The 13728-nt window shown below is 37.8% G+C and overlaps 1 protein-coding gene and 1 long non-coding RNA gene across 2 annotated transcripts in view; one reads left to right on the top strand and one right to left on the bottom strand.

The window, feature by feature from the left end:
- Positions 1-13728, bottom strand: part of LOC141652851 (uncharacterized) — a 199840-nt gene that overhangs the window by 174253 nt on the left and 11859 nt on the right. The gene's annotated exons all lie outside the window — the stretch shown is intronic.
- On the top strand, positions 111-3693 carry LOC141652846 (phenylacetaldehyde reductase-like). Its single transcript, XM_074460452.1, has 6 exons — positions 111-610; positions 2175-2351; positions 2421-2614; positions 2692-2854; positions 2929-3118; positions 3236-3693. The coding sequence occupies exons 1-6, from the start codon at positions 481-483 to the stop codon at positions 3381-3383; spliced, it is 1002 nt and encodes a 333-aa protein (XP_074316553.1). The 5' UTR covers positions 111-480; the 3' UTR covers positions 3384-3693.

Below are 13728 nucleotides of genomic sequence, written 5' to 3' on the forward strand. Positions count from 1 at the left end.
GAGCAAGCTTTACGCATTGTGGAGGCGGATTCGGTGCCAAGAGATCTGAGCAGGCTCATTGAACAAGACGCTAGAGGAGTAGCATGGCCACGCTACGTCCCTTTTAGCTTTATGTAGTTGTTGTTTTCGTTTTTTGGACCTGTGTTTGTTTGTTTTGTTTTGGTTTGTTTTGTTCTGTTTTCTTAGTTAGTTTTGGGGCTTCCCCTTCTTCGTGGTACCAAAAAAAAAAAATGAATTACGTACAATCAATCTAGATCCAATGGATCCTGTGGTGTTTAATTTCAGTAACTTTATCTTGACTTGGCATTTTTATGGTTACAAACATGGTAGGTGACTAAAATTCAGTGGTGGCCCCATTTCGCTGTCAATATTGGATGCAAATTGTCCAATTCCTACATTTTACGTAACTACTCCATATTTCATTTAGCGCTTCATTTAGGTGACTAAAAGAGAGAAAACTGAAGAACAGGAGATTGATTAATGGCGCCAGTTTTAGATGGAGAAGAGAAAAGAGTGTGTGTGACCGGTGCTTCAGGTTACATTGCAACTTGGATTGTCAAGCTATTGCTCGATCGAGGCTATGTTGTTCATGCTACTGTTCGATCCCTCGGTATTGTCTTTCTCTCTTCTCTTTTTTCACAAAATGTTGATGGTATATTGATTTGTATATGTTTGTGTCTAAGTTAATATAAACAATCCGTCTTATACATAAAATGGGTAAATATCTCGTTTAAATAACGAGCTTGTGACTTATATGAATAATCCTCTAACTACTAAAAGAATGGGTGAAATCACAAATTTTTCCACAAAAAAACATCTTTTTAAATAAGGAAGTTATTGATTATTTTGTATTCACTAGATGAGGAAATTAATAATTATAATACATTTCATTTTATAATATTTTAATTAAAGTATAAATAATATAAAATTATAAACTATTAAATCTTTTATTGATGCTATTATTTGAGAATGCCTTGACCCAACTATTCATACTATGTATAAACAAAACTATAAATCGTTTTGATTACTTTCATAACAAAAAAAATTGAGAGAATTTATAATTTCTCTTGGATTAGTTTTCAATTTTTTTTTTGCTCGAAACATAATACAATAACGAGAAAAATGAACAATTAACGAGATATCACTATTATTTTACAGTGCACTTTTACTCAGTTTTCTTTAATAATTTTAGAATTCATTTTTTTCCTCATATCAAAATATAGTGGTGAAATATAAAAATTAGGTGTTAATTTAACATGATTAAGTAATATAGAAATAAAAATTCTATAAATACAGCACATTCATTGCGCGACACAAATAAGATTATACATCTAGTTGTACCATAAACATTGTACAACCAAGGTATAAGAATCCGAGCTTATATGTATTCTTTCTGAGCAAATTCAAAGTTCATGTTTTTAATGTGTAAATGGATGAGCTCAATACTTTCTAATAAAACTCATATTCATTTAACATAAAGCTCGGATACTTTATCACAAAGCTCAGATTCTACATCGTACAACATATACAACTGGTTGTATAGTCCGTGAATTAATTGCGCGAGATCTAATCATCTAAACTAGTAGGGTATCATTCGCAATGACAGATTGTCAGATTATCATGGGAACACAAAACTTTGTCGACACAAAATGTGTACCACATCATCTCATACACAGTATCCAATGAAAATATTAGAAATTTAGAATTGACCACATTATTCATATACGTATTCGATAAAGCAGAATTTCAACCGAATCAAAGTTGAGGTTTCTCATTGGCTAAGATGTACAATACTCCCGTACACCGGTTTACCTTAGAATCTTACGAAACAAAATAAAGTTTAAATAATGTTGGACGCGGACAGATCCGTATGACAAAATGAAAAACTCGCAAGTTTTAGTTAAAAAGTTTTTAATTTCTTTCGAGTTTATCTTATGTCAGTACTTATTCGCCCCTGCTTAAATTTTTCACCCCCTAACCTCAAATTCTAGCTCCGCCACTATGTTCATGGATTCACAACATTGTAAATGGGGAGAGTATATTTGACAAGTTTTGAAAAAGAAAAATAAAGATAATGCTAAGATCAGGACATCAGGTTAACTTATTATAATTATACATGATTATGAACATGAATTTGTAATGTGGGTTATGCAAATTGGGCTTTCGGTATGCAGATGATCCAAGAAAAACGGAGCACTTGCGTGGATTGGACGGAGCGAAGGAAAGGCTTCACTTGTTTAAAGCCAACCTTTTGGAAGAAGGCTCCTTTGATTCAAATTTTGTTGATGGATCTTTGTGGTGTATTCCACATCGCTTCTCCCTGTTCTCATGGAAACGCCGCCAAACCCGCAGTTAATCTTCCTTACACCCTTTCTTTTCTAATGAATCGATCATCGAAATGTACGAATAATTGAACAAAGCGGATTTGATTGATCCAGCTTTGAAGGGAACACTGAATGTTCTTTCCTCGTGTGCAAAAGCTCCATCTGTCAAACGAGTCATTTTCACATCATCTACTGCAGCAGTTATGCTAACTGGTAGACCTGTATCCCCTGAAACAGTTATCGATGAAACTTGGTTTTCGACTCCTGAACACTGCAAGGGATTTGTAGGGGTATGTATGTTTCAATAGAATCTGACTTCTAAACCAAAATGCTCTGTTACTCCACCTGAACATTGTCGCGTTGGCAGGAGGAGTATGTGCTCTCGAAGACCTTGGCTGAGACTGCTGCTTGGAAATTCGCCAAGGAGAATGGCATTGACATGGTCTCCATCAATCCTGCACTTGTCATCGGACCAATGTTACAGCCCGTCATCAATTGGTCAAGCGATGTTTTGTTTAATATAGTCAATGGTACGAGTCTTTGTCTCTACTCTCTAGTGAAAACGGAATTACCTACTAATTAATCATTTCTGAATGATTTACAGGGAAATCAGAAACTTACCTAAATGCAACATTTGGATGGGTTCATGTCAAAGATGTTGCAGAAGCACACATTAAAGCCTTTGAGATTCCATCAGCTAATGGAAGATACATTTTGTGCGAAACAGTGGCGCATTTTTCACAAGTTGTCGATATCTTGAAAGAACTCTACCCAAATCTCAAACTCCCTCACAAGTAAGTTTATGTTCCAACAATCTTCTTACCCAAGCTTGGCTAAACCTAATTCGAGCCATTGAGGTCCGATTAATTTTGTTGTCAATGTAGTAAACTTAATCGATTTCTCGTTTGCAGATGCGTGGATGATCAACCGTTTCAGCCAACATATCAACTTTCCAAGGACAAAGTTATAAGGAGCCTTGGCCTTGAGTACATTCCTCTAAGAGTGGCTCTACAAGAAGCAGTGAACTTCTTGATCGAGAAGAAGCTTATTAATGTGTAACCTTTGGCTGAAACATGCATGGAATACTACAGTGAATATTACAGGCTCTCAAAGAAGCACCGGACTTCTTGATCGAGAGCCATCACGCGTCAGTCCATCACCACCCCGTTTTCCTCTCATTTTCATTTTATTTCAAATATATCATAAAATTGTTTTCGCAGTCTGTTGATCTGCGAATAACTAAATTAAAATAAAAAAATAATAGGCATTTTTATGGCTGCCAAAAGAATAACTTTATATAAATTCAAACTTCGAAATGAATTTGTGTAGTAGAAAACTTTTAATTAAATTATTTTGTTTCTTATCCGTATATCAAGCCTCAACTTTTTTACATTTGAAACAGGGCCTTCTGAATACATTGGTTGGCCCTGATAGTCACCGTACATTCATTGTTATTATGAGAGAATTGTAGGATTACTAGGAGGAATACTCTGCTCATATCTAAAAAAATTAGCAGGATCTGTTTCCGTTTTCACCTTCATCAGCCTGATGAAATTGTTACCATAGTAATTCATCCCAAAAGAAGTGGTAAGATTTGTATCTTGTTTATTACCATGATTGATACCAATGTCAAAATCTCTATAGTTGAAATAAGCCATCCTTGGAGATTTAGAAACATAGGGTGTCATAAACTTGTAAAAACTCCTTGACAGTTCTACATGGTACTTATCCACATCAATCCCGGTTTCGTACCACTTGAAGTCGTATTCGATCTTGAACAAAATACCTGCACGGTGAGGATACGCAATCTCGTTCCCTGGGATCTCGCTCATCCTCCCACCATAAGGGTTCCATTCCATCACTAATCCTTGCATGTTTAACATTGTTTTGCATATTTTCTCGATTCCTTGTTTTGGTATTGGTTCGACAACAAAATCTGATTTAACCTTCCTAGACACTTTTTCGTCTTGCCTACTGATCAGAAACTGGGTTGGAGTTTCAACCGGAGCATCCACCCAAAAAAGAGTCGAATTCACCCATGGCATTTCATTGCAATCCTTGGTTGATAATCCCAATTCGGGGAACTTCTCGTCTAATAACTCGACAAGTTCCTGAGTCGATCCGAGAAATAGCCCAATGAAAGAAAATTTCAACTCGGCTTTGGAGAGTACCGTAACTCGGACTCTTATGAAAATCTTTTTAGGTAGATTTGGGGCTATTTCTTGCCACCTATACATGGTCTCGGGTGCGCCTTGCTCAAGGGAACGTGTCACACGAAAGACGGTGACTAAAGGTGGAACACGAACAAGCATTACTTTCCAAGCTAGGACTATCCCGAAGCTGGCTGCCCCGCCTCCTCTAATGGCCCAAAAACGATCCTCCCCCATCGTTGTTCTATTAAGAACCTTTCCATCAACATCGACTAAGAGCGCATCCACAACATGGTCAGTGGATAGTCCGTATGCCCTCATCAAGTTACCATACCCGCCTCCACTAAAGTGCCCGGTGACCCCTACCGTAGGGCACACCCCTCCAGGAAAGGCATGCACGCGGCTCTTCTGGGCGAGGGCATAGTAAACCTCGCCCAGGACAGCCCCTGCTTGTATAGACGCGGTCTCTTCCTCAATGTTAATTTTAATAGACCGCATATCAAGAATAACAAAAGGCACTCCGTTGGCAATGTAAGATGTGCCCTCCATGTCATGGCCACCACCTCGGACTCTCAATTGTACATTATGCCTTTTGCAACAGAATAGTGTAGCTTGGACATCTGACGCGTCCTTAGCCGTGACAATGACCAACGGTTTTTGGAAAACGGGGTTTAGGAACCTGCGGTTCCTAACCAACTCGTTGAAGACAGATTGGAATGAAGAGTTGTGTTTGGTGTATGAAGTTTCTGATGTCGGGTACGTGGTCGGTTGCTTCTCGAGGCAGTTAAGAAACACCGTGTCGTCTTCAGACACAACTGCAACTAACATTGTGACTAGTAATAACAATATCAACATTACTGTTTTGTAACAACTGTTATTGTAGCTGCTCATTGTTGTTAATTTAATTAGTTTAATTCTGAGATCTACATAATCTTACTAGCTTTATTTATAGTCTCATTTTATCCTAATTTATTTAAAAATATCCTAAGTTTTAAAATATCCTTTCACCAACGATTATTAGTTTTACGAAGTGATGTGCAAATTTGATCGTTCAAACATGCTAAGTCATTTCAATAGTTTCTATGGTTGTCAACTTATTAGCTAGTACCAACTACCTCCAATTAGTTTCTCTTAAGACTAATGGGACGAGACAACTCGCGAATATCTCGGTCAAAGCTCGGCTCGGTCAAATCTCGGTCAAAGCTCGGCTCATGCGAGCTCGACTCGGGCTCGGCTCGAGAGTTTAACGAGTCAAGCCGAGCAAGCGTTTGCTCGACTCGAAAAGCTCGCGAGCGGCTCGAATTTGTGTGATATGCCAAATATTTTTACATATAACTTTCGAGCCTTCTTATTGAAAATATCGGAAGAAATAAAAAACTCAAAAAATTAGCAATTATATATAGCTCGGGCCCGGCTCGTTAACCCCCCTAGTCTTAACATTAAAACAGGATAAATAACATTCCACTTGATGCTTGCATAGATAGTTAGATTAGATGTTAAATAGGACAAATATTTTGCTAATATTTAGGCATGTTGGTTTTTGCTTATTTATGCTATTTGGGCATTTAAGTGATACTTCCGTCTTAAACAAGAATTTGTGACGGAATTAACAGAAATAAATAATGACTAGTTAAATGTTTCATTAAGTCTATGCTAATTGCTAAGTCTTGAGCTTAACAGGTTGTACGTAGAGTAGGTTATTATCACACGATAAATTGTGTGAACTAAAGCCCTTAGAGGCTTACAAGACAGAATTACCTAATTTTTTGAAGCTTGTTATGGGATAGAAACATGAAGTAAGGAACAACAGCTTTTTGGGAAACATTGTTTGTCTTTCTTTTGCATTAATATGTGCGGATATTTATAGGACATGTCTAACGCTATTGGCGGAAGCAAGGAGAATATGTTGTTAATCTTATCATATACAGTATGAGTTATTAATGTGTGCCCTAAGGGCTCATATTAGAAAAACCCATATTATAATACTCCGTATTACATAATGGTAACTTGCCATGAATATGGCTGCCATCATATCCCCTCAAGTTGGAGCATGGGGAGCGGAAATGCCCAACTTGGACAACAGATCGACAAAGGTAGTGCGGCCGAGGGCTTTGGTGAGGATGTCGGCAAGTGATTACCGAAAATCGGTACCAGCCTGTAAGACCTTCCCAAAACGATTCGTGGTACACAAATTGTAATAAGACTGTATCATAGTATAAGACCTGCTCATATAAATTAAAGCCCAAAATAAACAAAACACTTAATACGGAGTTCTAATTTCTGAATGATGCTCTCATCTTCCACAACATAGGAAACCAACATTCAGTCCCCGTGGTGTTTTGCGGAATCGAATCAGGCGGGTAAAATTACTGATGTCTCTCACTTTTTCATTTTCCTATATGGGCGCGAGTTTATGATTTGCCTATTGCGGGGAGATCGTGTCCGACGAATGCCCGGAGACTTGGAGATTGCTTGGGGACTTTAGTATTGAGTACGGACCGAATGTTGAGCTTGATAGGGCTATCCGTATTCGTGTTCTTTATGATATTATGAACCCTCTGAAAGCAAAGATACCAATTCGGATGAGGGGGGAAGAACAGTTAGTTTTATTGTCAAATACGAGCGCCTTCCTACGTACTGCTATGGGTGTGGGCTAGCTTATAGGGCATGGCGAGAAAGATTGTGAAGACGGACCATACGAGGAAGAAGACCTCGAGTTTGGTGATTGGCTCCGAGCATCACCTTGGAAGGTTGTCAAAACATGCAAGGATGCTCCGGGTAAGGCAGCAAAGGACCTTAGGGCGAGTGGCTAGACTTGTCGTGAGTCTCCAAATTAGTATTTTTATCCACTACAAACTCAAACTAGTAGCAAGTGTAAGTAGGGGTCGATCCCACGAGGAAGGTGTTTATGTTGATTAAATGTGTGCAAAGTTAAGTAACCAATTGGGGGGGTTTTGAATGTTGATTGACTCAAGTCTACTAAAGTAATAATCTAAGGCAATGAAAATGTAAAAACAATATAAGTAATTGACAATGCAAACAAATGATGAGAATAATTCTTGGACCAAGTAATTTCCACCAACTAGTTATGAATTGATAATTGACTCTTCTAATCTATTTCATTATTGAATACTTTGCTATGAAGTTGTCGACTTCTAATTCCACATAATATTAGTTATTAGCTACAAGCGTAAACAAATAACCCTTACAATGTTGTCAATTTAGTCAAGCGCTTAATCGTATCAAAATTGTAGAATATAGCGATGGAATTTAACAAAGATGAATAAATGAAGAATACAAGAGATGCTCCACTTTGATTCATACAAGTTTAATCATTTATAACTCAACAATGATGAATTAGCATACTACTTGATGAATTATAATTGCTACAACGGAATAGGTAAACAAACAAAAGATTCATTCACCGAATCTAGCAATGGTTAATTAAATAATAACAACTAGTTGATCATTCTAGATGTAAAATTAACAAACCAACAATAATCCAAATTAAACTTGATATTCAAACAATGAAATAGAAATAGAATAAGAGTCTTACAATTCAATAACTAAATTGGCTTCAAGAACTTGTTCCAAGATGTAGAACTTAGCCCTCCATACAAATAAAAACAAACTAGAAATTGAAAATTGTTTATGTATTCTAATGATTAAAAGGTAGAGAAAGTATGTAAAAGTATGTATGAGTCTCCCAATTTGATCAACAACATCTCTTTATATAGTCTTCAAAAGAGCATCTCCATAAAGTGTCATAAACAATGAGCATAAATCCCAAAATAAAGGAGAATTAAGAGAGTTGTAGAATCCAATGCGGAATCCAATGCTGAGCCGCCACTAGCGGCTTTTTCCCGCCACTAGCGGCTAGAAGAGATGTGCCGCGACTAGCGGCATTTTGCCGCCCATAGTGGCTTTCTATTATGACGCTTCCTCTTCTTCATTTGCTTCCATGCTTTGACTTTTGTCCTTGGGCCTTGACTTGCTTTAAAATCCACACTCACATGACATCTTTAGCCCAATACCAACCTCTAAAGAAGCCCTCTCCATACATAACAATAAAATCAATCCAATTATCCCATAAAAACACACAAGTCCATTACCAACCCAACATAAGAGACATATACAATAAAATCCACTAAAATGCTTCTCAACCTATCAATTAACCATCAAAATAACCTTTATTGACCCATACTAAACTAGACTAATCAAACTCCCCCACGCTTAGACCTTTACTCGTCCTCGAGTAAAACCCAGGGACAAGTAAAAAAAAATAACCCACACCAAGGTCTACAAAGCGAAACGTGAGTAGCTTGCTCCAACTTCAAACACTACAACTAACCACTACTACTCCAACATAATTACCATGTCACCCAATCCTCCACTAAGCAACAATATCCAACAACAAACTACATCATAAAATATGAAAATGTGAAACAAAATGTAGTTCAAACCATCACACTTCACCACCCATCCCCCCTTATTTCTTCAAATGTCCTATCCCAAACCACCCTTCAAACCTCCTTATGTCGCCACCTCCAAGATGAAAGAACAAGTAACCAAGTAACATTTTTTTTTTTTTAATTCCTAATCTCTCATTTTGCCTAGATCGCCCGCCCTTGCGAGTTTTCAATCTAGCTTTTATTCCTTACACTACTCTCATGGCACGCATCTCAATTCTTCATTTTACCCGGAGCGCCCTTTCGGGTTTTCACTCCGTCCTCGGCCATATACCCAATCTTGCCTAGGCGCCCTTTCGGGTTTTCACCTAGCCGGGTTCTTTTTTTTTTCTTTCTTTTTTTTTTTCGTTTTTTTTTTTTTAAATTGAATACAAAATGCAAAATAAAGTAAATACAAATAGAGTTCCCTCCCCCATGCTTGATCTTCACATTGCCCCTAATGTGAGGAACAACAAAAAGTAAGACATGGAAAAGGTAAAAGAAATACATACCAACACAAGTTAAGTACCGGAGGAATCTCCGTTACCATCGCTCTTAGAGGCATGACTCTCCTTCCTAACATCTTGGGTTGTAGCATGTTCACCCAACTTGGCAACACTAACCAAAGACCGAACAAGCTCACGTGTCTCCAAAAGCACATTAGTAAGTGCCTCAAGCTTATCATCGGTCTTAGATTGCTTAGCATCAACTTCCTTCCTCCAAGCATCAACTTCTTTCATCCAAACTTGGTCATAAGTAGCCACAAGAGTGGTAGCAACGGGCCGGCTTGTTGTGTCATCAATACCACTCCTAGCACCATTGTAACACCCCGTAATTTCGGACCGTTAATATATTGCGAAAGTAATTTATTAATCAAGTTGAATTTAATATTAACGTATTTGAAGTAAAAATAATTCAAAGAAATATAATTTTATTATATTTTGAAGTAAAGTATTTATTTTGATAGTTTCGAAACGTTTAAAAATAGTTTAAACCGTGTAAAAATCTTTTAATTCGATTTAAGGGCATATCGGGAGGAAAATGACAATTCTATTGAAAATTGGGTAAACAATTTTGGAAATGGGTCGTATGAGTATTCAATTTTCTTGTAATCTCGTGTTTAAGAACTTTGGTCTTGTCGGAATTTACATTTGACAAGCGGTTCTAATTATTATCGAAACGAGCCAAAACCGACTCGTAAAATCCCGACTAAACCCGCTCCCTTCCTTTCCTCCTTTCCTTTCCCGCGGACACCCCCTTCCCCTTTCCTTTTTTCTGATTTTTTCTTACCAACTTCATCTTCCTCTATCTTCTAAAGCATTCCATCACCAAAACACCATTAAAACTTAAAAATTCAAGCTATTTTCGCCATAACTTCCTCATTTCTTGTCGGATTTTCACATAATTTATATTTCCGGAATCCTCTCTTCGAGATCTACATCCTGGTATAGTTTAATTTCAGTTTTCTTGATGTCGTTTTAAGACGATTTTCGGTATAATTTCGGTTTTTATGCTTATTATTGTGTTTTTATTGTTTAATTAGGTGAAGAATTGGAGGACGAGTTTGGGGACTCGTATATTGTCGAAGATAGTGGCTAGTTGCTTGTTAGGGTTTGGTTTTCAAGGTGCTAATTGCTCATTTTCTAGCTTAAGGTAACATATTTCGAGTTACTCGACGAATAATCGTCACATTCTTTGTTGTTTTTGTATGTTTTTGTGATTTTTATTTAAGTAGTTAATTTCACATAATAAAATGGGTTGCATGCATGTCTTTTGTTAGTTTTAGTACTCATATTAGTATAAAAATGGAATGGGAACGATTAAGTAATGCTTAAAACGGAATTAAAATGAACAAAAACGGAAAAATGGAGGTGTAGGGGTGGCGGCAGCAGGCCCGGCAGGCCCACGGCTGGCCCGGGTCAGCCCGTTGCTTGTTTCGCGGTTTTTCATGCAATATTTGTCATTTCGGGTTCATTAATGTTATAGTTAGAATAAGTAACATATGGTTAAACCTTTGAAATGAATAATGATTAGTAGTAAAAATTATGTTAATGGTAAAAATTATGTTTATAGTGGTAGTTGCACATGTTAGGGTAGATTATAAAATGAAATTGTAATGATTAGGCTCAAAATGAATTTTATAGCGATAATTGTAATGTTTTGATGATTGTCGAAAAACCGAGCCTTAGTCCCTTTGATCGATTCGATGTCGATTAATTGAGTGATTGGTCACCGCAATTTAACCGCACTGCCGCAGGTGGGGTTGCGGGTAAAATTCGGTTGGATGAAATTTTATATGAATTGGATAATCGGCCTTTTTCTTGTTTTAGGCCATTTATCAAGTTTTTAGTTCACATGTATAGTTGGTTGAATTTAATAGTTTTTTATATTGTAGAAACGGCCCTAGATTCCCTAAAGCCTTTAATATTGTTAATATTGCTAGAAATGGTATTGGTATTAAATACTTTCTTGCAGGTTGTTGTGTTTGTCATAGATAGGTCTTTATAGTCTTTGACGAGTATATGTTCACCGCTTAATAGCCTTTGTGTTCCTGACTTGGTGGGATTATATCCAAGTTGGGGCATGACCTCGTTACTTATTTTGATAGTAAGTGGTCACCTTAAGTACTAGCCAACCCTTTGGTGGACTCCTTGGGGTACTCACTTTGTTTTAGAAAAATTGTGGGTCTTGGGTGCGGTGGTGTGTATCCGCATGTCTAGGTCTGCTTGTGATTTTAGGCTAGGGTTGTGTTGTGTCTTGGCCATGTTTTATTCATATTAACCGCTAAGCCAAGATACCGGTTCGATTACCTTCCCTACCTCGTGGTATAGACTCGAGTTACAGAGTGACTATTGACGGGACTAAGAACTTATGCCTGTCTTTGATATATTGCCCTTTCTTGTATGGTGATTTTATGAATTGTAATAGGTGAGATGTAAGCCGGTTACAATTGATAAAGTTTGGATTACTATTTGTTATATGTTTCACATGATAGTTTAAATTGGTCGGTTTAGAGTTCACATGTTAGAATACTTGATAAGTAAATGGTTTATCAAATTGTTTACATGTTACATTACATGTTACATTAAATATGACGTTTCGTGGCTGGGAGGACTCGAAGTTACTCCCCACTGAATTGTGGCTTTCGTGTTTGTATAAAATGCGATTGACAGGTACTTGATGCTTAGTTGGGGTTCACGGACGAGCTAGTGAGCAAGAGAACCTTGGACTTAGTTTGGTTTTTATTTTGTAGAAACCTTTAACTTTTGGTTTTGTATATATTTTAAAGGGACATATGTCTCCCTCTTCTATTTTGGTTTGTATCATTATATCCCCGTGTCTTTAGCGTGGTTATGTAAATAAGTTTATTAGCTTTTGCAGGTTTTTGGCACTCTTAAGTTGGAGATGTTTGTGAATGGTTTGGGAAAATTTTAAAAATTACAGGTTTTGTCTAGTTGAACCAATTACAAACATATCCTGTCAGTTTTTCTGTAGATTTTACGTTTTTAATTATCGCTAAATTTAAGGGTGTCACAGTTGGTATCAGAGCAAGTTGCTCCCGACGCACGTTTGTGCACCCCACTTAAAATCACTTGACCTTTAAATAAGAAACTTGAGAGATGGGTAGGATGGGTAGATTTAGGATTTTATGTGGTAGTCTGTTTGTGATTGCTAATTGTTAGGTACTAACTAATTTTCTCTTTTGTAAGATGGCTCCGCCAAGAAGAATTGATGATGCTATCTTACTAGTTCTTACTCAAATTCTCCAAAACCAACAAAATCAGCAGAATCAACAAGCTCCTCCTCCTCCTCCGCCTCCTGAGGGTACTCCAGGCACCTATACTTGGGTGGCTAATCAATTAACCCGAATCAACACTCCCACTTATGGTGGAGAGATTGATCCAGTTGCTCTTACAGGGTGGTTTCGGGAGTTGGAGAAAAGCTTTACGTTGTATGATGTCAAGAAGGAACATAAGGTGAAGCTGGCATCTCACTTCCTAGTACGAGAAGCAGATCGATGGTGGTCCATGACTGGGCCTACCGTTTCATCTGAACCAGGATTTGATTGGGAACGTTTCAAGGAATTAGTGGAGGCCCGATTCTATCCGCAAGAACTGAAACAGCAGAAGTTGAAGGGATTCATGGAGTTAAAGCAAGGAAGCCTTCCAGTTCAGACCTTCACCGATAAATTCAATGAGTTGGCTCATTATGCAACTAGATTGGTGAAGGATGACAACGAAAAAGCCTTCTTTTATCTTGAAAAGCTCTCTCCTAAGATCAAAAGCATGGTCCGCCGAGACTCCACTAGCTTTGTTTCAATTTACAATGATGCTTTGTGGGCTGAGAATTCATTGAAAGAGATTGAAAATGAAGCTCGTGCAACCAGTTCTAATCTTGGTAAGAGGCCTTTATATCCATCTTCTAGGCCCTTTACTCCTTCACCTAGGTTCATCTTTTCTCCCTCTGACTCAAACAAGAGGAGATTTGTTTCTAATGTGCAAGCTAACCGGGGTGGTCAATCTTCAGCTTTTAATGACAATAAAGGTACTAAAGACCGAGTGTGCTATAATTGCAAGAAACCAGCACATCCTGGTAAATGCTTTGTTGATCCTATCATATGCTTTTCTTGTAACAAACCGGGCCACAAGGCCAATGTTTGCCCGGAGAGGAAGGTGACGGCTCCTACTACTCCTGCCGCCCCAGTGAGGCCAGTGAGGCCGAAGGGTCGGATTTTTGTCATGAGCCGAGCGGCTGAGGCACATCCCGATATCATTACTGGTACATTTTCTATTTTTGATGTTCCTT

Source organism: Silene latifolia, chromosome 4, assembly GCF_048544455.1.
Source record: "Silene latifolia isolate original U9 population chromosome 4, ASM4854445v1, whole genome shotgun sequence".
Taxonomy (NCBI): domain Eukaryota; kingdom Viridiplantae; phylum Streptophyta; class Magnoliopsida; order Caryophyllales; family Caryophyllaceae; genus Silene; species Silene latifolia.